General features: G+C 37.6%; 1 protein-coding gene across 1 annotated transcript in view; it reads right to left on the reverse strand.

The window, feature by feature from the left end:
* Positions 1-1,422: 1,422 nt before the first annotated feature.
* The window catches only part of SLC4A4 (solute carrier family 4 member 4), a 278,229-nt gene continuing 251,710 nt past the window's right edge, over positions 1,423-27,941 (reverse strand). The window contains exons 21-27 of the mRNA XM_081813147.1: positions 27,203-27,381; positions 25,971-26,043; positions 18,217-18,285; positions 15,387-15,560; positions 12,862-13,023; positions 6,716-6,795; positions 1,423-5,776 (exon numbers count right to left, since the gene is read on the reverse strand). Of these exons, the coding sequence (XP_081669273.1) occupies positions 5,671-5,776; positions 6,716-6,795; positions 12,862-13,023; positions 15,387-15,560; positions 18,217-18,285; positions 25,971-26,043; positions 27,203-27,381 (843 nt within the window). The 3' untranslated portion in view covers positions 1,423-5,670. The remainder of the gene's footprint in view (positions 5,777-6,715; positions 6,796-12,861; positions 13,024-15,386; positions 15,561-18,216; positions 18,286-25,970; positions 26,044-27,202; positions 27,382-27,941) is intronic.

Raw genomic sequence — 27,941 nt, forward strand, 5'->3', positions numbered from 1 at the left:
GAGAATCTGAAGCAGACTCCGCACTGAGCATGGAGCCCAGCATGGCACTCAATCCCAGGACCCCAGATTATGACCTGAGCAAAAACCAAGAGTTGGACGCTTCACCGACCATGCCACCCAGGCGCCCCTTAGCAGTTTTTTTTGTTTTGTTTTTAGCTTTGAGAATTGACTATCTACATTATCCTGGATTCAAGAAAATGGCATTTTATATTTCACTATTTATAAAAGAAGAATAACAACACTACTTTTTCAATGAAACCATTCCATTGCTTTTTAAAAAAAAATTTATTTAAATTCTACTTAGTTAACATGCAGTGTAATATTGCTTTCAGGAGTAGAATTCAGTGATTTATCACTTACATACAACACTCAGCGCTCATCACAAGTGCCCCCCTTAATGCCCATCCCCCATCTAGCCCATCCTCCACCCATCTCCCTCCATCAACCCTGTTGTCATTAAGAGTCTCTTATGGTTTGTTTCCCTTTTTTCCCTCTCCCGTATGTTTCATCTGTTTTGTTTCTTAAATTCCACATGTGAGTGAGATCATATGTATTTGTCTTTCTCTATTTCGCTTAGCATAATACACTCTAGCTCCATTCACATCATTGCAAATGGCAAGATTTATTCTTTTTGATGGCTGGGTAATATTTCATTATATATATATATACATACCATATCTTTATCTATGCATCTTTTTTTAAGTTAAATTTTAGTTAACACAGAGTGCAATATTGGTTTCTGGAGTGGAGATCAGTGGTTTGTCACTTACACACAACACCCTGTGCTCATCACAAGTGCCCTCCTTAATACCCCTCCCCCATCTAGCCCATCCCCCACCCACCTCCCTCCATCAACTCTCAGTTTGTTCTCCATCTTAAGAGTCTCTTATGGTTTGTTTCCCTCTCTCCTTTTTTTTCTGTTCCCCCTTCCTGTATGTTCATCTGTTTTCTTTCTTAAATTCCACATGAGTGAAATCATATGGTATTTGTCTTCCTCTGGCTGACTTCTTTCACTTAGCATAATACTCTCTAGCTCCATCCACGTTGTTGCAAATGGCAAGATTTCATTTTTTTGATGGCTGAGTAATATTCCATTACAGAGATATACTGCATCTGCTTTATCCATTCATTAGTTGATCATTCCATTGTTCCATTGCTCTTAGTTGGACTTTTTTTTTTTTTTTGCTATGAACCCTTGCATGATTCTACTTCATTAATACTTGAGTAGATAATTCTTACAATCTCTTATTTTATATAATTTGGACACTTACTTTATCCTCCTACCTTGAGTTTTAAAAAGCCATCTAATGTCAGGGACTCTAACTTACTCAAATCTTTGTATTCCCTGTAACACCCAAAGAGTAAAAGAATAGGCACTTAATAATTATTTGAAGAGTTGAACAGAAGCACTTGACACTCACAAATGCATAAAGTTACTTTATTTTAAGTATACATTTAATTTTGAAAAATATAAATGCTAAAATATCTCATCTTCTTCATCTCTTAATTCCATAAAAGTCACAATAGAAAGCTTCATAAAACTGTAAAATACTATAATGTTATAGGAATTTTAGGTTTTATATTGGAAAAAATCATTAGTAATATATTGAAATGTTTTCTGTTCTTTATCATTTTGTTCCACCATGTTGATCTACTTCATTTAAAATAAAAAGATGCATCATTTCTCCAAAGTTAATAAAGACTTAAGAGAATAAAAATAAGAATATCTGAAAGTGCGTATTGATTCTGAAAAGTAAGGTGTACAGATATGTACCAGCCATGAAAATGGCTAAAAAGAGGCAACTATTCACTCTTTTCACATTGTAGGACTGGGACAAAGTTAACTTCTGGCTCTAAAAGTTTCACTGGATGACTTTAGCCCTGAGTTGCAATTATCTGCTTGGGACACAGAATTCAGGATATTTGTTATGTACCCATAGAGCACAGAGAAATGAGCTAAGAAATAGGGCATATCCAAATTGGTCAAAACACAACTTGACTGGTTAGCATATATCATACTTTTTTATTTCAGGCTGCAATGAAGCTCAGTGAAATCATCATCTGAAAACTCCCAAGGCCCTTCGGACAGTCAAGTGCTGTAAAATATCATTTGTATTCAGCCACTTGGTGCCACTGGGCTTTATGCTCATGCTGTGAAGAATGGATGTGAAATATCATGGAATAAATAAGAAAATCTCAAGTTCCTGCACCAAAATCATTAAGTGGTATGAAAAGAATTGAAGAAAGCTTTGTCCCATCCCTGAACAATGTCAACCTCTGTAATACAACTCAAATGGTTTCGTTTTGTTTTTAAAGGATAGTCAGCAGTCAATACATTTCAAGTACTTTAACACAGTTAAAAAAAAAAAAGAACCAAAAACTCGGAAGACAATCGTTCTCTGTATTAAACAGCAATATATAGCTGATAAAAGATTTACTCTGTGTGTGTTGGTGCGTGTGCATAACATATACACAACCCGAATTACTGACAGCGGATGATCACTTCTCCCCACCCCCCATTTTTTGAGGTGGGGGCTGATCAGAGAGGGTTTTGTTTTTTGTTTTTGTACATCTTGAAGCCTCCATCGCCCAGCCCCACTCCACCGCTTGACTGGAAGAAGAGGCAGGAACACCACGGCCTATGGCACAGCAAATAGTTCGGATTCCAAGTCACTGTCTCACACAGTAGAAAAGAGTGATCTTTATCAAGGAAAACAGCGTCTCCAAGAGATTTTCCTTTCAAATGCAAAACCAGAGGCCTTTATGCTCCTTTGATAAGGCCAACTCTTGGCCCAGTGATCTCTTCAACAGTAAGTTTGTACAATCACAGGCCTTCTGCTTGGTATCTTGGGAGCTGCCCTTAGTCTTATACTCCTAACAACTTCAATATTTCATGTCTCTGTATTCACACCAGGGAAAGATACTTGGTAAAAAAAAAATTCCCCATTGTATTGTGTTCTGTGTGTCCAGTTTACATAGAAACTTCTCAGAAAAGGAGTAAATTCAGTTAAAACACAGATGATTCGGTGGCTCTGTATGGACTGCGGGTTTTGTTTGCTTGTTTGGTAACTACTCCTGTTCCTCTGAAAGTAATGATTCTTTAAAAGCTTCCCTGGGTTCCAAAGTATTGAAAGGGTTTGATATGAACTGTTACTTTTAGCAAACGGAAGGTACTGTTCTGCATTCATTTCATGAATTTCAACCTTTGGTCACAGAATATGGATCATAAGTGGAGGTGCAGATAGCCTTTAGATCTACTCAAAGGCTGAAATACTGAGTTAAGTTGCTTCAGGAGTTCTTTGAAGGAGATGGAGAGAGGCACGAATCCTCAAATACTTGATTCATGATCAGAAAAATAAAGTATTACATCCAGGGCCTTTATAAAAGCGAACAAAAGTGTCTTTAATTTAATAAGATCATACGTTAGGCTAAACTTACTATGCGTGACTCTTAGACATTTTATTGATGCTTCCCTTGGTAAAGAAAAAGGAAAAGCTTCTTATAGTTTTATATTAGAGTAATGAAAAAACTAGATAATATAATCATTTTAAGGATAGCTCTAAATACAAATGTGATGCCAGAACTTGGCATGTAAGGTTTTAACAAATAACATGTAATCTGCTGCTTCTTTTAATGAAAAAATTGCAGGTCATTTATGTCTAACTTGTATAAAGTTTAAAGTTTTAAGATTATCAGATACTATAAAAGTAACAACTAATTCAGGGTAATAAAGTTTTTATAATCAAAATTTTAAGAGGACAGAATTATAATTTAATTAATATAAGAATGAGTGGGAGTCACTATGTGCATATTATGAAACCAAAATACATGGTTTCATCCTGCTTCTGGTACTCCTCCTAGTTATATATATTTAGTTTAGATAGATCACAAATATGGTTCTATGAATCCAAAATTATGAATTCAATATTTAAAATGTTATTTTTAATGCAGATTCACAATACATAATGCAGTCTATTTAAAACATTACATTTAAATTACATGCTAAATTTGGTTAACAAAGGCCTAATTTTCTTTTTTCTAAATTTCAATATGGTACCTTGAAATACATGTACACACACACACACACACATATATATATTCTAAATGTCCCAATCACAAGGAATAATTGCCTTTCCATCCTAAAAGCATGTGTGAGCATTGTTAAAATGTACGTGTGGATGTGTGTGTATATATATATATATATATATATACACACACCTCTGCAGATCTATCTGCATTCCCACAAACACCGTATAGATAAGTAAATTGTCTGTTAATATTCCTACGGACTTTGTATTGTAAATACGAGCTCTTGGATCAATGATGGTATCCGGCAATAAAATATATGTACCCTCATTTGTATAAGAGTCAGTCTCTTAGACCTCTGATGGATTTTTCATATGTGGTTTGGGTTTTATGGAAACTGACACAAGAGGCTGGGTAACTTTGCCCATCGCCTACCTTCACTCTGTCTCTTTCCAACTTTGCACATATGTGCACCAGCCACACACAGAGTATGTACACAAACACACAAATATTTCAAAATGAAAACAATGTCTAACAATACTGCATAGGACATTGACATGGCAATACAATCAGGATCTATGCCCGGATATTACTATTAACAAAACATCAGTTATTCCCATTACATAGGAGCTTCTCCCTTCTCCCCCAATCTCTTCATAGCACAGTAAGTTTCTTTTAAAGAAAGGGAAAAATGGATGCTTAGAAACATGGTGTTTTTAATCTGATCCAGCCCTCTGGCTTACCTTAGAGATTGTCTATTTGTGTGTGTATATGTGTGTGTAAAAATCACATTATATACAATACAATTTTTACAGAAAGCCTGGCAGCTACAAATAAGAGGTAGAACTACTCAAAACTATGTTTCCTGCTGCAGGAAAAAATTCATTTTCTTTACAGTAATTAAAAAAAAGTTTAAAAAATTGACAAAAAATGAGTTGCAGGTTAGGCCCCATAATTTAAACAACAAAATCTACGAAGAAAATATTCTTCAATGTACTCAACAGATAAGTTCATTAAAGGGTTAAAAAAAGTTGCATAGGAAAAAGGGATATTCTAGCACTTGCTACAATGATGGCAATAGTTTCTCTACAGGGAGTAAAGTACCTTGAGTTTTTCTTCTTCTGATAACTCTAAGATTAGGGCTCACAAGCAAGAGCAAGTTAGCATAGCAGCACTTTTTTCCAGTCCTGGAGAGCTCGATAAGCAAGGAGGGACTCTGCCTGGAGGCCCCAGTTTCTTCTACCAGAGAGACACACAAGCCAGTAAGTAAGCACAGCTCCAAAGCTAAAGTTGTAAGTTCCTTCAATATTTTAATCAAAGGTGTTACAAAAAGCCTTAATACTTTTGCCCTCTGCTTAATAAAGGGAAAGGACAGGGTCTGTGCGTGTCTTGAGTGACAAAGGAATTTGGATGTCAGAGGACACATCTGAAAAAAAGAAAAAAAGAGGGGATTCTTCAGACGGTTTTAAGGAACAGTGCACTACTGTCTTGATTTTACCTATGCAAGAGAGAAGCAGAGTGAGTGCTAGATTATTTGGCCAATGACCAAAAACCAAAACAAAACAAGAATTAAAAAATAAACAACTAGACAAAACCCAAGAACATTAACAACAAAAACTGTCCATTTGAAGAAAGACAAACAGGTTACAATGTAGTTTCTGTTCCCTTGCTCCTCCAGAAATAATCATTGTCTTCAGGCTCAAGTTCTATCCTAATTTGAGGCACAACTTTTACTGGAGTTCTAGGAGGACTAGAGAAAAAAGAGAAAAAAGAAGAAAAAAGAAATAGTAAGTAAATCGGATTCCCCTTGTCATCTGTCAAATGTATGTGCATTGTGCAGAAGCTGAACGTGTTCTCTGTTCTCTTTACTTACCTACTCTCTCCTTATTAAAAACAAACATTTTAATTTTTTTTATTTTTTTAAAGATTTTATTTTATTTTATTTTGACAGAGAGACACAGCGAGAGAGGGAAGACAAGCAGGGGGGGTGGGGGGAGGGAGAAGCAGGCTTCCCGCTGAGCAGGGAGCCCGATGCGGGGCTCAATCCCAGGACCCTGATATCATGACCTGAGCCAAAGGCAGGCGCTTAGCCAACTGAGCCACCCAGGTACCCCAAAAACAAACATTTTTAAAATGGGATGAAGGTACAAAAGAGTCAAGAGATTCAAGTAGAAAATTTCATAAACTTTCACACTTAGATTAAAAACAAAAAAACACAAAAACACAAAAATCAAGAAGGAGGACTGACAGGTGGGTGATACTGTCAGAAATCAAAGGACAAATAGACCTACATGAAGAAAATGTTCCGAGATTTTGCTTTTTGGAAAATCAAGGAAGATCTGAAATGTCTAGAGTCGTGTGAAGATTAGGGAAGAAAACTACTGGACAGCTGCCAGAAAACAGCGGTTATCCCTTAAATCAGAGATGATATGGGAATGATAAAAGCAAACATTGATCCTGGGCTTTACCTTAACGATACTGAATGTGTCCATTACTTCTAAGGATAGTAGGTCTCTTAGAATACTTTCTACATAAAAGCTGGGGTGAGGTTTGGGGATTGGGTAATTGATTCAAGATAGCTTGTAGACAGGAAGGAAAACAAGGCGTTCTGCCAATAATCCGCCATGGACTACATTTCTGTGGGGTAATCATCCCATAGAACAACATAAAACACCGAGTTGTCCTTTACCTTGGCATACCGAGTGACTGAAGGAAAGGAATTTTATCAGCATGATGTGTGGCGTTCAAGGAATGTTGGTGATCTTTCTCCTGGAAAAGAAAAATTTCTTTAAATCGTGAACAGTACCCTTCGGTAACGTATAAAATTAGAGTAAAAATAAAAATCTTTGTAAAAATTGATGCATTACAATTGGAAAGAGAGAGGCAAATTTAGACAATTTCTTTTTTCTTTTTTTTTAAGATTTTATTTATTTATTTGAGAGAGAAAGAGAAAGTGAGAGAGGGAGAGTATGTGCAAGCAGAGGGAGGAGTAGAGGGAGAAAGACAAGCAGACACCACGCTGAGTGCGGAGCTGGGCTTGATCTCATGACCCTGAAATCATGACCTGAACCGAAATCAAGAGTCAGATGCTCAACCAACTGAGCCAGCCAGGCACCCCTAGACAATTTCAAGAGACATCGTATTGAGCTAAGAAACTAAGTTAGGTGACCAAGATAAAAATCTGTTAGTTTCATTTCCCCTAGGTATTCTGGGATGGACCACTGTTGTTTTCTTCTGTGAAAGGGTAGGAGGCCAATCAATTTTAGAGCATCTCCTTAATGTCTTAAGCCTTGCCCTTGGATTTCCTTTCATCTTCAGCATCCACAGTTTTGTCCTGGTGTTATTCATGGGGGAGAAAAAGATTGTGAGGAACTTAATTATCGGGCACCTCTACTATCAGTTTTGTTCTTTCATGGCTTATAAAAGATTAATATGACATTAGAAAAGATTTCAGTTAGAATGACCAAAGATATTTTAGTTAAGTAAATTTCTAATATCATATCAATTTTCCATGTATCCTTCTAATGGGTTTTTGAGAGAATGAATAACAACCAGCACTAAATAATTGATTTGCCATAAACTTTTTCCATGAATTCTAGCTGGTGGTGCTTTTTTAAATTTTTTATTTTTGAAGCAGCCTTTAAACTGTACCTAGAAAGGCTGTAACAGGTCATGATGCCAACAGAAGACATATGTGCCGTGTCCCTTTCACAGTTTCATTTTGCTACTAATGCTCTAGCATTAATAAAATGAAAAATGAAGCCAGGATATGGTTTGAGGAGCTTGAATTCAGAAAAGAAATATTAACTAAATCCTGCTGATAGGACTGAAAAGAAATTAGCCTCAGTTACAAGTTACAGGTTACGGACTGGACACCAAAGCGAGACTGTTCTCTAAACCCAGTGTGGCAGCCAGCCTCCAAGGTGACCCCCGATGTTCCCTGCACCTCCTGGTATTCATGTCCTCATGTAATTCCTCCCCATTTTGTACCAGGGTTGGTCTGTGAGGGACCAACAGAACATGGCAAAAGTGATGGCACGTCACTTCTGAGATTCAGTGATAAAAGACTGCAGTTTCTGTCTTGGTTTCTCTCTCCATTCTCACTGGCACTGGGGGCAACTATATGATGGGCAGCCCCAAGGAGGTGCCCAGGGGCCGGGGAACTGAAACTTCCTGCCGACTGCCTTCCGCGTGAGCTTAGAAGCAGATCCCAGTTCCTGTTGTCTTCAAGCTTGGCCCCAGCCAAAAGCTTGTCTGCAATCTCACGGGAGACCCAGAGACAGAACCACCTAAATCCTCTGTTCCTACATTCCTGAATGTCGGGAATGTTATAAGGAAGTACTTGTTTGTTGTTTTAAGTTGCTAAATTCTGTGGTAATTTGTTACATAGCAACAGATAACTAATATACCCATTTTTCATAAATAGTCATTCATTCCAAACTTCTCTTGGTAACCTCTTACTGAAGTTGAAGTGGCACTGTCAAACGGAAATAAAAGTGTCTCAACTGTCTTTTTTCCCCCTTAATAGGTCAGTAGACTTTGAAGTGCATCTGGATCTAAAAGAAGATATTTTCTTCAAATGACACCCCAAAGTGAAAGTAGTTTGGAAGCAATTGCTACTTGCTATTGGAAAAGCTTGAGATATTCACTAATTCACAACCATAGAGGTTGTCCCCTTTTTCAAGTGGCCTGTTATCCCAATTACAGAAGAAAAGATGATGTGTCAGAAATCACTACACCTTAGCCACCAACCTATTACCCCAAAAGACCAGTCCAGTTAAAAAGGTGTTTTTGAAATAGCAGAAAAGGAATAAGGAAATTAGGAAGAAACTGCATATATCTTATAAGTAATACCTAAAAAGTTGTATTAATATTTTATGATTGCTAATTTAATTGAAAATAACAATTATTCCAAATGCTCAGCATGAACAATGGATTCGCTGATGATTCAGATGCAGTTTCTGTCTGAGCTCAGCTGGTCATTGGCTGAAGCCTAAGGCAGACAGACAGTAACAGACAGTGACGTGGTACTACAAGCCACACCTCTAAATGCCCGCGGGAAAGAATGGAACGTCAATCAAAAATAGGTTACGAGCTTAGCAACTGAAAGAAACTGGTGATAATGTGGGTCAGAGAAAAGACTACCAAACAAAAACTTAAAAGGTTATGGATAAAAGGAAAGAGAACGAAGCTCAAGGAATGTAAAACTAAGTTTGATAGTAAGTAAGTGTAAATCTTCACACAGAAAAACAGAAAAGAAAATAGAGGGAAAGTTAATGTAAATGATAATTCTAAAGTTTCTTCTCTGCAAGTGCAAATCATGTTTGAGCAGACATGCAAGAGGTTAGTTCTACTCACTGTCGGAAGGTTTGCTATCACTTAGGAAAGGTTGCTGTTCCATGATGTCCATTGGAATTTTAATACTTGGAACTTTTTCTGAGTATGGGCAATCAGACTGTGAAAGAAATTTACAACAATTTTTAGAAAGTTTTTACTATATAGCCCTCCCTCTCTCCCAGTATTGATCAAACCTATCATATTACCATTTACATTGTCTAAGGAGAAAAGACTTTGACATAATCATTTTTACTTGCTAACTTTTCAAATTCTACACAATTTTTCTCACATTTGTTCTCCTCTCTTCTGACTTAATGGGATAAAGTCAATTAAAACTAGAACCACACCAAAGAGAGATCACTATAAATTAAAACAACTGTAAAGCTTTCCATAAGCTGGATTCCCAATCCGCAAATATTTATGGCTTTGTTGTAGGGTAAAGTAAATAATCTCAACATGAAAGATTAAATTTAGTAAACTCCCTCAACTAGAACATGGTCTTGAAATTCCTGTTTCGTTTATGCTTTCTGATTCCACGTCCAAGATTTTCCTTCCAAGACAAGTAGAAGACTAACATTCACTATCAAGGAGCCCTTGATGTATAGTTGAAAATAACACCCCCCCCATACTCCATCAAAACTATTTTAGAGTTAAAGGTTCATTTAAATTTGTTTATACCAAAAATATCTGAAAGCTTAGCAAAACATGAGAAAATAAACAAAAGGAAGGTACCTATGATTGTCAGGTAAGCAGAGAAGAATCACAACCAAAATAAAATGATAAAATCAGGCAGCTATTCATGGGGCTGTTTGAAAAAACAGGTCACCAAAGCCAAAACTATAACAGATTTTCACAGGATTACCTCCTTCCTTTTTTAAGGAATTCATTATATTGAATACAGGTCTATGTTTGGACTGAAAAGATCAAATCCATTCCTTAACTGAAAGTACCAAAGTGATGCCCTTTAGCAGAAAGATGGGAGGAGGAAAAAAAAAAAAAAAAGAACCAGAGGTCAAAGAAAATAAAGAAAAAATAAATCTTAACATACAGACTACTATATACATTGCAAATTCTTTTAAGGTGAATCTAAAGAGGGTAATAGGCCACAGTATGATTTTAAAGGACTAAGATATTGCACTTAAATTGACCAAAAAAAAAAAAAAGAAGATGCCACATGCATGTACCTTTATGAGAATATCAAGAAGGACAAGTTTTAATCACAGTATTTCAAACGTTTCTCCAAATAATAGCATTTATAGATGAACAGGTTGGAAGCCGACCCTTAACCATAGCCTACCAGCCAGATCCAAAAATGACTGAGTGGTTCAAAATACTGCCAAGCCATAATTTTCAATACTTCTGCACATAAAAGTTCTGTAGCTGCCGTGCCCCTGTGTAGCTCTCTTTATCAATGGACCCCAGCACCCCTGATTACGAGGTGAACGCTAGGAGAGCCCCTAAATAATGAGCTCAACACAGAGAACTTATTACACATGTGTATTCTAAATTGCCTGGCTGAGTTCACTAAGACAAATACATAAGCTTGTTGTTTTTTGGCGGGGGCTGGGGGAAGAAGAGAAAGAGGAAAAGAAAAGAAACAAGTATCACACATTATCTTCAAGAAAACTGTTGGAAATACAGAGCTGGACATGGGAAATACCATTAATAAAATAATAGAACTGTTTAAATAAAATATGATTTCTTAAAAATTGAAACAAAGAATTAGAAGGACTTCTCAGGAGCTCATCTGATCCAACTTTTGACACCAGAGAACACAAATTTAAAACATCTCAAAAGTCGGTATTTTATTATTTTTTTCTTAAAAACGATTAGAGATGAGGATTCTATAATATTAGTTCATATATTAGTAATATGTGATAAATTTTAAGTTTGGTGTCCATGTACATCAACTGGCATACTTGTTTTGAAAATTCAAGATGAAATATTACTTCAATTATGTCAGTATTTCAGGCATTCCTTTTTTCTTTTTTGTCTTGAGTGGTCTAGAAATTAATTCCAAATTTTGATTTCTAGTCAATGTGTAAACATATCATTCTTTTTAACACTGCACCCTAATCTGTACTGCAATTTAAACACAATCTCTTTTTCCGTCATCACTGGAAACAGAAAATCTATACACTTGTTCTCATTGAAAATGGATGATGACAGTCACCAAAGCTCCCTCGGACTCTTTTCTCCTTAGCTAAATGTGCCTCATATATTTAGCCTTTTTTTATTGGATCAATTTATCTGAAATCCAATTTTGTCTGTTGCCTTCCTTCACTGCACTATTTCTAAATTCTCCACAAAGAATACAATCAGACAGCCTGACCAGCTGGAAATAACCAGACGGGCCTGGGCTAGAGTTTTGGCTTTGCCACTATTGGGTGGGTACACTTAGAAAAATGACTTAACATTTTTCAGGCTACGTTTTCTCCTGTAAAATAGGAACAGAAACATATACTGTAAAGAGCTGTTATGGCAAGTAAGGACGTGTATGCATGATCACTCAAAATGATCAAGTACAGAGTAGACACCAAAACTTAACTATATTCCCACTTTACAACTGTAAACCAGGGATGCAATTAGAATGTGGATACTGCGCTGTGTAAAATCCACAACAAATCTTCACACAGAAAATGTCATTTTGGCAGTCCTTTCGAAAGACTACTGGGATAAATTATGCGTGTGTGCGTGTGTGTGTGTGTGCGTGTGTGCATGTGTGAAATAATCCCAGCTGTTCTCCTAGTACTGATTACAGACCCCTACTGGAGCACCTGTGAAATGGTCTCCTAAAGAAAAAAAAAAAAAAGGGCAATAATTTTATTTCTCAACTTAATCACTCAATTGCAGGAGGATCATCTGGACTACAAAACTGCCTACTACAATTATGTATAAAGACCCTAAGCTCCAATTCCCTTTCCTTTTCACTGAAGGGTTACAGAGAGATCACCTTAAATCATGTCCAAGTTCAATGTGAAGATAAGTACAATAGAAGAGAACTGTGGTTGAGAGCCTACTCAAGTGGATACACAGATCACCGGAGGTGAGGTCATAGGTATTTGTCCACATCAGGCTTGAAATTACATAAAACTGAGTTATTAGCTCATATTTAAGTCCTGGATCATCAATAGTGAACCAAATACATTTTAAAGCATTATGAAGCAAGTTTCCTTTTTATCTATGAGATGGGAGACTGAAGTTCTTTAGATGTGGTGGGCTTTTTTTTGGAAGTCATTTTATCGCTATTAGTATATTAATGGCTACAGAAAGACTTCAGAAAATATAAAAAACTAAGGAGAGAAAATAAAGGGCAAAGGAAAGTGAAGAATGACATGTAACCCAGCCAGGTGAACATTCTTGGAACTCAGCCATATCTCACATAAAGGATTATATGTATTAATATATATATATTTCACATATATATATATTTCACATATATATTTTTTTCACATTTATCTCTTTAGCTTTACTTTGGAATTTTGGAAAGTTCCTTACATCATCATTGTCACTGTCCAGACTTCCTTTCTTCTTTTTCTTTTTCTTCTCATCTTCCTTCTTTTTCTTGTCCTTTTCTGGAATGACATCATCGAGGAAGCTGAGGTCATGTTGGGAGAAGAGGTAGTCCATGCCTTTTCTGACAGCTACAAGTGCCAAGATCTAAAAGGATAAATATAGAAAGTATAAAAGAAACCATGTCAGATGAAGTCATGGTGAGCATTGATACTACCCTATCAAAGGCAGTAGAAACCTATCATAGCATAAGGCTGGAATATGATAGAACTCATCTTGCTTATATGGATTTATATTACCTGGACCACAGACATTTTCTTTATGGGGAAAGTTGGGTCATAGAAGTCTTAAATAAAACTTACTTTCTTCACTGAAATGTATGATCACATTCACTTAGAATGTCAACACGAAAGGATTATTTTTTTTTTAAGATTTTATTTATTTATTTGACAGAGAGAGACAGCAAGAGAGGGAACACAAGCAGGGGGAGTGGGAGAGGGAGAAGCAGGCTCCCCGCTGAGCAGGGAACCCGATGCGGTGCTCGATCCCAGGACCCTGGGATCATGACCTGAGCTGAAGGCAGACGCTTAACGACTGAGCCACCCAGGCACCCACGAAAGGATTATTTTTTAGACCATTTTCTTCCATGTCAGATTTTCAATAAAATGACCGAAAGTTTAAAGGGAAGAAACAGCCTGCATTTGATTTCTAATTATTCAAAATTAAAACATTACACAAGTTTTTGAAAATCAAGAAAATCTCTACAATGTACAGTATACTACAGCATCTTCAAAGTACTAATAATGAGGCAGTCCTTGAGTATGCTCAGACCATTTAATCTATGGGGCAACTTCAATCACTACTATGAGCAGAAAACTTACAGTGTGTCAGAGGCTGTGCTAAACTCTTAGGCAGGATTTTCTCATTTATTCCCACCACAAACTCAAAAAGTCGGTATTACGATCTCCATCTTACAACTGAGGAAACTGAGGCCTGGAGACATAAGTATGTCATCCAAGATCACAAAGCCAGGTAAGGAAAAAATACAAGGGCGCCAGCTGTCTGCCTCTAAAATCAGTATTCTTAAAATATATATCTTTGATGCTATGAGTTGCCCTTGAACAGTCACTTCTAAAGGTGCATTAAAGATGCCTTTGCTCAAGAGTAAAATTAGTACACACCAGGATATATGAGAATCATGACTCTGTCTCAGATTAAACAGTTGTGTTTATCCACATCATGCTCTCTATAGGTCCGTTTCTTCATCTCCTAGAGAAATTAACAACATCTACCCTACTGATATTACATTATTGTTTGGTGATCAAATAAAAGCTCTAGAAAGATAAAAAATAAAGTTATAAAGGGAATGCATTTTTTATTAGTATTAAGCACAAGCAGTAAGTGATTTACTGGACTATTTCAACTTTATCCAGGTGTAACTTTGTTTTTCCTGTCTTTAGCAAAACTAATAGGTAGACCGTACCAAGAGGCAAATGGGAGTCATTTCTCATACTCATTGTGTTTTCCAGTACTAACAGAGTTTAAGACAAAAAAGGGGGGGTGGATATAAGGGACCATCATGAAAAAAATATGACTCTACAAATATCACTAGTATTTTATGGCAAAAAAAATTACAAACAACAAATACACATGAGATAAAATAATAACTCTGGCTAAGAGTAAGAGGATTTTTATAAAAAAAAAATAAAGTATGTCTGTGTATGAGAATTCTGTTTCCAAAGTTGTGGGAGAGACAGATCAGACCTGAGGCTAGCTTGGTGACTTGCTTCAAGTATATGCGTGTGCATTTTCTTGCAAGAAATGGAAAATTATGGTAAAGTATAAAATTTAATGATAAAGCCGAATGCAGGGCTAGCATTTCCTTTTTTCCTTCTTTCACTTGTACTTCCAAGTGCAATGCTAGTTATTTTACCTTGCTTCTCATCATATCGTGGCAAGGACTGAGAGCCCAGACTTATCCTTAAACTTAGCAAGAACTTCAAAAACTGCACTTTTCACTCCATTCCTTCTAATTCACTGGGACCTCTCAGAAGTTGCCAAACTTGTTTTCTTATTACTTGGACTGTAATGTGCTGTACTTTATCATTTAGATTGATTCTATTGTACAATATTTTAAAAATAACTCCTGTGCACTGGTGTCTACTAGATGTCAGGCATTGTGCTCTATACTTGATATTTATCATCGTTGCTCAGAATGACAGTACTAAAGCCATGCCCATTTTACTGACAAGTTCATGGCAGCTCATAGAGGTTCCCCGGCCAGCAGAAACCAGTGTTGGTATTTGAACTCAGCTGAGTTTGACACTAAAGTCCAGCATAGATGACCACAGACATAGGAACCTTAAATAACAATTGATCAAAGCAAAATTATTTGGCCAAAGCTGGAAAAAATGAGAACCACACAGAAAAGACATATGTGTCTTCTATATTATAATAACAAATGCCACTGCTATGACTTCATGGGGAGGTTCAATCAAAGGAATCCTTACCATGACTGGAAAGATGATAGCAGCCACGGTTGACTTGAGGATCCAGAGCAGGGCTAGACACAGCACCTGCAGGAAGGTGAATAGGTGGACCCTGCGCAGGGGGACATGGCGCAGGTAGATAAAGTCTGGCTGGTGCTTCAGGGGCATCAGCAGCAGCTTCAGACGATCCATGAACTGGGGAGGAAAGGAGATGAGCGTACAATCATATTACTTCAAGAGCAGATACACAGAGTCATTTCCACAATGCCTAACTAACGACTAGTCATTTATATATTCTATAATTTAGGCAAGCAGTGTCCTTTTCAGAGGACCCCGGTCAGAGAATGCAGAAATTTAGTCCAGCACAGTAAGACATGATAGGAATCTTCCAATATTGTTACTTTGCAGGAATGTTATGCAGATATAGGAGACAAAGTGGCCACCAAAGAATAAAGTCACAAAGCCAAATATAAATTCTAGATGCTCATCTCTTACTTTCTGTTTTTACTATCTGAGTCTCCGGAGAGAGAATCTTGTGACTATTTTTGTAATGAAGGAAGACATCTAACTCATGTATCTTACTCTGCCTCAGCCACCTTACCTGAAAGAAGAAAAGATGCTACTATGCATCTTAGACATTTCGGGATGTTTCAAGGATATAAAGGAAGTTTCCAACTTGAAAATGGGAATGCATTGGTATTTTTATAAATTCCACATTATTTATCTATGGCATAACTTAACTAATAACATTCAGCAATTCATTACCATTCTTTTCAAAGAAAAGCCATAGGACTACGATAGTGAGTTTCAGAGTGTCAACAACTAGACATTGGAATCTAGGAGAGGCTATCACAATGTTGCACAGAAACAGGTACTACACGGGCCGCCGAGCACCTCTGTGCCAGGTGCTGTGCCTCAAAGATTAACTGCTGAGTTGCTGTGGATGATGGTGAGGATGATATTTAGGTACCTCCCAGAGGATCTCTCAAATGAAAGATACTCAGTAAATAGCTGCTGAATTCAATTATTATGTAATAAGACTCTGACATAATATCTCTACTTTCTTTCCAGAGGAAAGGGGGAAGTGTGCAAATAAACTAGACTATCACAGACAAGCTTCTTGGAAGCTATTTCCTATGTAACAAACTTTCTTTCTCCGTCTAGGCCTACTTTTGACTGGAGGGGACCTTGCTGTTTATAAAGACTGGGTTACAAAATTTCTTGCTAAATCAAATCTTGCCAAAAGGTCTAAAAGAGGGAGAATCAAGAGAAGAGTAAAGAGAAAAGGCAAGAGGGACAACAGCACTGCAGAATTTAAGAGATCCCCGGGCTGTGCCTTTAGCAAAAGATTTTTTTCCCCATCACTGTGAAATTGTTGATTTTTTGCCTTCTATTTAATTTAATAAACATGTACTGAGCTCCAACTATCAGTTAAGCACCTAGAACATATAAAAATCAAACTTCTAATCTAGACTGACCTATTAAGGCCAAAAAAGAAAAAAAAAAAAAAGAAGAAGAAGAAGAACTATTAGTTTGGGAGCCATATTAGTTCCATATTTTTCCATTTAGGGGAAAAAAGAATATTTACAAAGCCAGGTACTTGCCCAAAAGTTTCATAGGCACAAATAAACACCCATTCACATTCAACTAGTCCAATCTACAAAGCACCATCTTGCATTTTGTGACAAATATCCCAACGGTGAAGAACTCTACCCAGAGGGGACCTAAAAAACGGAAAAATAAAACAGCCTTTTCTGTTTTGGGGGGTCTGGCCCCCTGCCCAGCTCTATCTGACTCTAAAACCAAATTCATTTAAATTGAATAAATGAAAGCAAGGACTATTATGAAGGGGTTTAAATAAATTCTTATGATATTCACAGAACATGCAGTCTTTTCCCATTAAAACATTAGTAAGTGCTAAATAAGTCTACAATTAACAAGGTGCCAGAAAGCAGCAGAAGTACTTCCAGTCTCCCGGTGCCAATTAAATTAAACCTCAATTGAAAGACAAAGTCCCTTACGAAGTTTTCCCCAGTGATGTTTTTTTTAAAAGGGGCCAGTTTTACCCAAATTGTGAATAGCTGAAGTTTTGGACAAAAGTAGCACTAAACCACATTGACTTTATTCTTTTATTGATGCAAAACTTTTGATTATTTATCTCAGCCATGTGAAAAGCGGATCAAATAATAGCCCATTCTTAGTATGGTTTAAAGGCAGATGGATAAACAGTATCTTGAGGAGCACACCGAAAGGGTTCAATTTCCTTCTTGAGATGAAGGAAGGAAGGAGAGAAGGAAAGAGAGAAGGAAGGAGGGAAGGGAGGAGGGAGGAAGATAGGTCACAGCTCTCTCACTTCCCCAGTTAAATGACCTTTAACAGCTTATTTCAAGAATGGTACGTATGGTAACATTTGTTAGCACAAATTAATTCTGTTAATTAAGTCAGAAATAAGAAGCAGGTGTATGGCAGAGAAAGTCGGAAACAAATGCCTTTTATCTATCTATCTATCTATCTATCTATCTATCTATCTATCTATCTATCTATCTATCTACTTACCTATCTATTTAACATATAGTGCAACATTCTTTTCGGTATACAATGTAATGATTCAACAATTCTATATACTACTCAGTGTTCATCATGATAAGTACACTCTTAATCCCCTTTCTCTATTTCACCCATCCCCCCACCTCCCTCCCCTCTGGCAAACACCAGTTTGTTTTCTGTTAATACACACATTTTAAAAATTCAGCAGTTAATGAGTAGCACTTCTCATCAAAGATCTGTTACTGGACTACTCTTACTACTAGAAGGAAACACAACTATATTTAGATTGCTATGGAAAACTTACTTGCACACCATTAAGGGATGCTACCCCCATATACAGGAACACACCATAGAGTACAGGCATGGGAATAAACTAGAAAGAAAAAAAAAATGGAGAAAGGTTAAAAAATAATAATAAAAACAGTAATGAAGAAGGATAGTTTAAATAAAGGCCAAATCTGAAACTAAAAGCTAGGACATAATAATATAGTGACCTCTAATTAGTGTACTCATCATTGACAAAACTTCTAAACTCTATACTAAAAATACGTGGAGGGAGACTTTCAACTTTCATTTGATGCCCGTTGGCATCTTTTTTTTAAACAATCAGCATGCATGACCTCAAAAACAATTTTTTTAAATGGGAAAAAAAAAATGTTTCCCTTTCCCCTTAAAAGGAACGATTATGTAAACCAGATGTTTGCATGAAATGTGAGGTAGAAAGAGAGGTAGACAGTGGTTGCTTCACTCCTGAGACCAAGTTCCTTTCCAACAGTCTGTTGATTTTTTCTTAATAATATTTGCCAAATGATCTATCAGTTTGGTGTGTAAATGCCTCTTTCAATTAAGCAAACATCAAACGGCTGTCCCCTTTCTTCCTCTCAGGAATATTAAGAGGACTAACTAATGAGAACACTGCTTGAAAGGAGCATCGAGCATACGGAAGCAATTAATTATACACATGTAGTAATACACATCTTTAAAGAGTGAATTAATACATTTTCAGGCATTAATTAGCAAGAGTCTTTTACAATAATACAAAGTATTTTAACCATAGGAAGTTCCAATTCGATGTTCCTTAAGTTTTATCTATTCCTAGACCTTTGAAATGTCCTTAGTACTGTAGAAACTAAGCAACTCAAGGTTGATTCTATTTCTAGGAAGTCTTCTATTTGAACAACAAAAGGTTCTCAAGCTTGGATTTTGAAAAGAAGTTCAAGTAATTTCGGTTTTCAAAAACCACAATCAATTAAGTTCAATCTTACCAAATCTACATAAAGGAGGCTTTGTAGCCAGGCAACAGTATGATTTCAGAGTAATTTCTAAAGAACTATGACATGTATTAAATGAAACACAATTTCTATCGGTCTCCCCTTGGAATGACCTAAAACGGTTCTGTATCTGAGACCGTTTGGCCACTACTGGAGAATTAGTAAATTCAAAATATGTCATGACTATCTCCAATTGTTATCGGCTAGCTATAGGAATTGTTAAGCTCATATGTAATACATATATTTATTTACATAAAACATCACACGCTCCTTCTAGAAAAAACTAGCTAATTTGATCTCGAGCTCAGAAATAAGTCAGTGATGTTGACTGTTGAGGGGGTCGGAGGGACAGTATGAGTACTGGGGACTCCAGGTGTGCTCTCATGCCCCACAATCACCACAAAGAGGTGAGCACATCACATTCATGCCACCTGAGTCCAAGCCACTTGAGTTCTGACACGTGCCTTTATTTCGAGAATGTATATATCTCCTGTACAAACTGACCAAATAAATAAATAAATAAATAAATAAATAAACAAATAAATAAAATAACCAACAAAGAAACCAGTTCACAGCTTTCACTCATTTTTTAATTTTTTAAAACATATTTTGCCGGCAAGGGCACTCCCACTTTTCTTTAATATATGATGATTCCTTTCATACATTCATTTCATTTCTAATTCTTTGGGAAGGAAAGAAAGGTGAAAGGCGAAAAGAGAAGTATAGTTCTCTTATAGTTGGGCATGTAGTTAGAAATCCTGCAGTAGTTAGTTTTTAATCTGAGTAAAGTGTTTTTTCTGGCTTGAAAGAAAGTAATCACAAAGGTGATACTGAGCCTTACCTCCACCCCTCCCCTAAGTTTAGCTAAATATTTTCTCTAATGTAGTGCTAGGACCAGAGTGAAGGGAAGTTGTACCATGGTGCTGAGGTCTATTCTCTCTGAATTTATGCCAGATTTCACCATATCTACCACAAAATAAAATCAGAAGGTACCCTTAACTCAGAATGGGGTACGTGTAGGAAAACAGCTTGAGAGATGATGATGTTTTTTTAAAAAAAATATTCTTTGGTGAAAAGGAAATAGCACATATAAGGAAGTCTATTGATTCAAATTTTGGGTCAACTTCACTGTGATACAAATGTCTTAAGAAATGCACCATTTTCTTTAAAATAGTGCAATGTGTCTCACTAAAAATCTTTCAGTTTGGAAACCTTGATGAAATGTGACAGAATTACTGGGTTAGAGGATATTTTTTATTGGATTTGGTTCAATTACTGAGTTAGAGGATATTTTTTATTGGATTTGGTTCAGAGTCATATCAAAAGGTCAATCCTTAAAAATTCATCACAATAGAATCATTCATCACAAAAGAAATTTCCCAAAGGAGGAAAAAGAAGAATGTTTTAAAAAGATGTGATCCCATTTTAAGTTAAAGTAGTATAATATACACTGCATAGCAGATAGGCATTTTTATAAAACAAGACAGGAGAAATTAAAACACAAAAAACACAAGGTATACTAGCTTCACAGGCACTTGAGAATTGCCAAATCATAAAATTGTGCAAATAAAATTACATAATTAAACATAGCCAGGAAACCAAAAAGCCCAATTATAAGTAAATATTATAATGCTTTTAATAAACATTAAAAATGAGAGAGTTAAATGCTTGGTCCTACAACCAGACAGAAAAGTTAAATTGAAGTCAGTGGAGATTTAGCATACTCAGATGATGTCAGCAAATTTTTCAAATTCTGGTGAATGTAGCTCCACTCTTTTTTTACTTAGCCCTCCCGTTGATTTTCTGATAGTGTTAGAATATTCCCGTAAGAAAAAAAATGTGAAAGGGTAAATTTAATAAGAAAGGTAGTTGTCCACAGTGCAGAATTCAGTGAAGGAGTGAGGCCTCCTAGCAGAATAATAGTCACTGTGTGTGTGCATGTGCGTGCGTGTGTGTGTGTATAAAACTCAGAATAAGGTACTGATGATAAGCATGGAAGCACAGAAGCTAGACCTGAGTTACAACTCTGGTTCTACCCATTGCAGAACTGAGAGAGAACTGTCAACTTCTATCCTCAGTATTCTCATCTATACAGCGGTTATGATAAAGATTACATAATACATAAGATCTGGTTCAGGGACCGGCTCATAACAGATACTCAAGAAATGATAAATGTGGTCCTGATGTCATTATTAGCATCAGGACCTTCACTGGCAAGTCGAGACACCTGCAACCGCCCAGCCCAGCCCCCTCTGGTCCCTCTGTGGTAGGAGTGGGGGCGGCAGGGGTACAGGCCAGAGTGGTGGCTGCAAAGGTCAGACTCGAAACCTCGGTTTTCTATAAGCTCCACAATATTGTCCTTTCAACTCTAACAACTGTCTTCAGGAACGTGTTATTAAAATAACATCCTAATGCCCTTAAGCCTTAAAAATCTGGGGCCATAAGGAAGCTGCCGACTTGAAATCCAGTCCTTAGTCATTGACGGAACCATGGACGAAGAGGTTGCGAAAATGCCACATTTCTCTCTACATAAGAGAACGGGAAATTGGATCAAAGAAGCTGGGGAAGATCATCTCATGGGAAAAGAAAGTAAAGGAGTTCTTTGAGGGCAATACTGTCTTATTTTAAAAGGCAATAAACCATGATGGTTATGAGATCAGGCTTTTGGAGTTAGAACTGCCTGAGTTCAAATCTTGGCTCTACCATTTAAGAACTCTGTGACTTGGCCGGTTACTTATATATTTTTTTATCTGTAAGATGGATGCAATTATACATACGCTTTTCATAGGTTTTATTGGAGAACTAAATAAAAACAATCTGTGCAGAGCTCTTGGTCCGATGCCAAGCTCCCAATAAATGGGAGCCACTAATACCACCATCCTCCTCCTCCTCACCACCATCTCTCCTCGTTCCTCTGACATTGAGCAGGGTGTGTGGCACATTGTAGGAGCTCAACAAATGCTTGCCAGATACAAATCAAATGGTAGCCTCCACATTCTAGAACCCTAAACAAATGTGAAAGACAAATTTCGGCTACACCTTGTGTTAAAGATGAACTACTTCAAGCAAAGGCAACAGAAGTAGCAGTGAACTTTACTTGATCTTTATTTCTTTAAGCTTGCCGAAAGAATTGAAAAAGCAAGCTCTAGGAACGGTCTTTCATCTTTTTGCTGCTCTGTGGTCGGCCCCAGTCTCCCCATACAGAACCCGAGCTTAACAGGCAGTATTTCTGCCGCAGAGACACAGATCTAAACTGTGTAAGCAGCCTGGGAAGCCAGTTCTTCCTGCTTCCCCACAGTTCTGTACTGAATCAGGGGTGGGATTTGAGGCATGTGTGAGTGCAGCTGGCTAAGGTCACGGGGTATCCTCATGAACTTAAAGCTAATACACTATGATTCCTTACATTTTTTCCATGTAAAAAGACAGGCTTCGGCAAAGAGATCAAAACAGAGGTCACAAGCTTCACGTTCAAAGTGAGCCTGCATAAGGAGGCGTAGGGGACAGCTACCCACCCTGCTCAGTGCAGGGAGAAAATTACTCGCATCCTCTGAGGCACTGAAGCTATGGGATGCAGGGAGCCGGGCAGGGGAGGCGCTGAGCCATGTCATTTTAACAAGTGAAAGGCCCATATTTCTCTTGATTCCGTTCATTTGATCTGCCTTTCAAAGGCAGACTCTTAAGTAAAACCATCCTCTAAAGTTGTCATCTGTTCCTTTAAAACACACATAGTCCAATGGTGGAGGAAAAAGGCTCCCTCCTCCCAAGTAACCCCTGATAACTCTTTCCGTGTGAATTCTGAGGTTAATTGTTAATCCTGACTCCTACTTAGTCATTACTGAGGTTTTAGTTAAACTGTACCCTCAACATCTGCTTCTTCCTGTATTGACTTTTTACATGAGCTACCAAGAATTCTGGGGTGAATGCTTCTAAGCTACCCAATTTCATGGGAAGAAGGGCATGTGATCTGAAACTAGCTGATGTGATTCCTGAAAGAAAGAACACTTCTACTCACCGAAGTCTGGAATCACAATTGTCAATGCTGGACTACTTTATTCTTGTTGTTTTCAAATCTAGGTTTCCCACAATATACTGGAAGCCATAGTAACAGAACAGTTTCATTTCCCACATTTTGGGCATAAGCCTTGCCCAGTAAAAATGTTTGCTGGACCACCTTTTTCACCGATTCTTACAATGACTCTTTGCATTGACTCAAAGTTGCCAGGTGGAAATGGCCATAATTATGAACATTAGCAGCTGAACAAGGGTGAGCTTGAGGAAGGTCAAAAGGAAAAGCAAGCTCATGCTCGCTGATCCCTTACATCTCTCTTTCTTCTTTCTCTGTATTATAATCTGTTCCTGCAGATACTAAGGTGCTTTGCATATTGGGGCAAAAAGAATCATTGTAAAATAAAGAACAAAAGGGCTTTCAGCTTTAATTCCTCTGCAGCCACATTTGGGTGCAGGGTTAGAAAATAGTTAGGAAGAGGCGTTGTTGAAAATGTGAGTCTTGCATCTTTTCCTAAAAATAGCAATTTATACAGTATCTGTTCTCTGTTTCCCTTTGGGATCATACGTGATTACTCAGCTGACAGATTCTCTAAGATTAAAGCCAATTTGCTGTAACAAAAAAAAAAAGAGAGAGAGCTTTTAAACACATCTGAATTTTTTGAGTTAGGATTTGATACTGTATTAATGAAAAGACATAATACAAAAATAAAAGACAAAATGGGTGGGGGCTAATGGGCTAACAGGCTCATTTGAACTGATGGAAAGATTTCTTATCCTCTACTGGTAGCTAAGCACTAAGAGACCCCATAAAAAATCTCTGCAGTTGTGTCATTGAGCCCACCTTTCGGGAATCCAGGGGCAAATTCATTCCTGTAGATCCTCCCACAACATGAGGTCATAATTGCCTGCAACGACCTTTCTAAAACTGGATCTGTCCAGATGAGGTTCTACGGCCTATGTGGTAGAAAGCTGTCATTCGATTTTTCCACCAGCTGATGTGCTAGTGTCTATGGGGCAACAAAGGGACATAAAGCCTTTGGAGAGTGGATGTGATGCTGCGAAACTCACAACTTCAAACCTACCCCACAACTGGCTTTGCCCTGGCAAAAGGGATAACAGATTTCCCTCTGTCCCTGCAAAACCTTAAGACCTGTACTCTCCAGAGGTTCTTCGTATGTGACCAGAAACAACTTCTTTGAGGTTATTTTAAATTTTACTTTTCCACATGTTATGTGAAATATGTATTCCTTCATGATTCCAGGCAGAAATTAATTAAGCCGGTTAACTGACATTGTGGAAACCAGGGACAAGAGGTGAATATTTAAATCTTTTAACTGTTTAGCAAGTGTTTTGTGCATAACGTACACGATAATCTAAACACCCTGAGGGCAAAACCAGTCTTAGCCATAGGCTAAGAAATTAAGAGTTCCACATTCCTCAAATTCATCTGAATGGCAACTGACTTATAAATGTGCCAACTCGAGAGAATGGGGGACTTTCGCCTTTCCCTCTCTATACTTCTGCATGGTTTGAATTCTTTACAAGAATGTACTGCTCCATCACTTGTGTAGTTAAATAAGCATCTTAAAAATCTGAAAAATGAGAGTTGTTTAAAAATAAACAAAACTTTTCAGAGACGAATTTGAAAGGATATTAACAGTGGTTGTTTATAGCTTCTAGGTCTATAGGTAATTTTCATGTTTTGTACTGTGGTGCAAAGCATCAAATACAAATTATCAATAACTGGCCAGTATTGTTCATATTACAGAAGGAAAGAATAAAATGCCTGTGTCACAAAAAAAGAAATGGAAGCTTCATGACAGCTAAATCTACTCTTTTAACCCTATCTCGTCTTCTAAATAGGTTTTCCCATACAGTTCCCATTCATCTATTTTGGCAAATAGTCACCCCATCGATCAAACCTATATATTTGACTCCTAATTTTCGAAATCATCTAGCATGTCATTTTTTCGTCTTCAAAAGTTCATTTCTAAAGTTTTCTAGTCATAAATCAGTAATTTTACTCTAGTCTCCCTCTGTGGAGATTAGGCCTTCTGATTCAAAGCCAATAGAAACACAGTCAGCAATAATTAAGACGAGGAGAAAAGTTACAAAATGATCATCCGTGTTACCCAGGAGTCTAATGTGTGCGTGTGGGGGGGGGGAGTGGAAGCAGGATTTAGGGACAAGTAAATGGGAAGTAGTGGGAAGAAAGGATACAAGGAGAAGAGTAAGAAATGCAGTGAGGAGGGGAGGTCAGCTAGACTAAACTGTACGGAATTGCCATTTGTATAGGTCAAAAACTGAATACTGGTAATTTAATATGGTTCAACCAAATAACTACAATAATAATAATAAATAATAGAAGGAGTGAAGGAATGAGAAGGACATCAAAATAAAAGTGTTTTTTTTTGTTTGTTTTTTTAAAAGATTTTATTTATTTGACAGAGAGAGAGAGAGAGAGAGAATACAAGCAGGCGGAGCAGCAGGCAGAGGGAGAGGGAGAAGTGGGTCCCCCATGGAGCGGGGAGCCTGATGTGGGGCTCGATTCCAGGACCCTGGGAACATGACCTGAGCCGAAGGCAGACGCTTAACGACTGAGCCACCCAGGCACCCCCAAAATAAAAGTTTTTAAAGTCCTTGTTCTACCTGACCCCTGCTTCAGTGTGTTCCAGAACTGATGAGAATCTTGCAGATAAGGAATTCTACTCTTCACATATCCAATTATCTGTCAGTGTACTGAGAAGGAGGAAGAGACAAGTATTTACCACATATTTACCTTCAAGATGGGGGCCATAAAGACTGACAGACCAGTCAGAATAAACACGAGGGTTCCAGTGACTCTTTGTTCCCTGAAACCAAATCAAACGATTACCAATTTGCCTCTTGTTTTCATAAATATGCCCTTGTCTTTTCACCTTCAAAAAGGACTATACATTGACCAAATAAATGTTTGACTAAAACAGCAAAGGTCTTGATATCTTATATAAATGAATACCTTGAGGACAGCATATAAGCTCCATGTAACTATAAAATTCTCTTAAAACTATTGTATCACGCGATTTGAATTCGTCAAGAGAAAAGTGATTCTGCTAAATCCTTTGCTCCTTTTAGAATTAAAAAAAAAAAAAAAAGTCACTTGCTCTTGGTCCATCAACTCCTGGCCTCTTCAAAGCCCTTATTTTTTAAACGACTTGTGCTGTTGTGTAATTACACCTTCTTTCCAGGAGACAGATATTACATTGTCCTGCATTCTAATTAGCAAACAACTCAGGGAAATTTCATAAGTGCAATAAATCCCATCAGTCTAATTTCCAAATCTAAACAACAAGAGTACTTTTTAACAAATAGGATTCCCATCCAGCACCCCCACCCCCAGCCCCCAAGAAAGAATCACCCACTGTTGTGGCGTGGGAAACAGTGGCTCTGTCCTGCAAGCTACTCACCCAAGCACTTGCGAGCAGGGCTTGCTGTGAAAAGCATTCAACACAGTATCAAGGTCTTATGCAAGCCCTTCCTGGCTACCCAAATTTAACAGCTGGCGGTCAAGGCTTCTCAGTGTTTATGGGGACAGAAAATGAACTGGGAAATAAGAATTCCTTTCCCTTCACAGAATCTTCAAAATCACAAGCAGACTCAAGAGTTTTGGGGAGTCTCAACAGAGCTGGAAGGTTAAAGGGTTTGGCCTTTACATATGCTTGTGATGGAGTAAGTATCACAGCACCGAAGTGAGCTACTCGGTGAAGAAAATGAATGACCTATTTGTGCTTTTTACGTTGCCTCAGTTGGCCTTCATTAGTCAAAGGGAATTTATGGAACATAAGACGCGAATTCAAAAAATTATTGAAGACTCTCTTTCTAATGAAAATGTAGTCCTTTCTGGAACATCAAGTACAGGAATAAATTAATCATCCCCAGCCTTTTCTCCTCCCATCCTGCCCATTTCCTACGAATGACATAGGTGTGGCATGATGTGTTTTGTAGAGCCCTTTTCCTCTGACTTACGCATACCTCACTCCTAGGAACTTTGGTTGTTCTCCAGGGGCAGAAGTCTCTGTCTCCATCTTCAAACTGTCGATGTGAGCAATAGAGATGACGGTCGCAGCCACATACCACGGAAGAGCCATGAAAGAGCACACCACCATGAGGATGGCCACCCAAAAGAGATCCAGGTGATATCCAGCTCCTTTCTGTAGAAAGAGGTAACAAAACCATGTGGAAAAAAAACAAACAGAACAAAACTCATCTATCTTGTCCTATTTCCAGATGGGAATTAAGATGACCAAAAAAACCCCACCTCACTTGGCTTGCTAAAAATACCTACTTCAAGGTAAGTTTTTCAAGGAAGGGGACTTTATCTTCCTCATATTATCCCCCCTAGCAATTAAACACAGAGCTGCCACGTGACACCTCCTCTAGCTTGACTGCAGTTCACAGCTTACTTATCGTTTGCTTATTGTCAGTCATCCTCTCTGTATCCAATTTTGTAATCAGAAAAATGGAGATAGAGATCTACCTTGAGGAGTTACCGTGACCATTCGCATACTTCACTTCTAGTGAAGTAACAGAGGCAAAGCACCTTATAGGAACTTAAAAGGCAGTGGTTGTTGCGTAGTAGGAGCCAAAAAAAATGGTGATGGCAACCGTGGTGGTATGGTTGTTGTTCACCTAAGCACAATAAACACCTTAAAAAAGGCAGGCACCAATCCTTCTCTGTTCGACTGTTTAGCGTAAGCTGGTCACCTACATA

Source organism: Leptonychotes weddellii, chromosome 2 (assembly GCF_054177405.1).
Source record: "Leptonychotes weddellii isolate Sample4059 chromosome 2, ASM5417740v2, whole genome shotgun sequence".
Classification (NCBI taxonomy): Eukaryota; Metazoa; Chordata; class Mammalia; order Carnivora; family Phocidae; genus Leptonychotes; species Leptonychotes weddellii.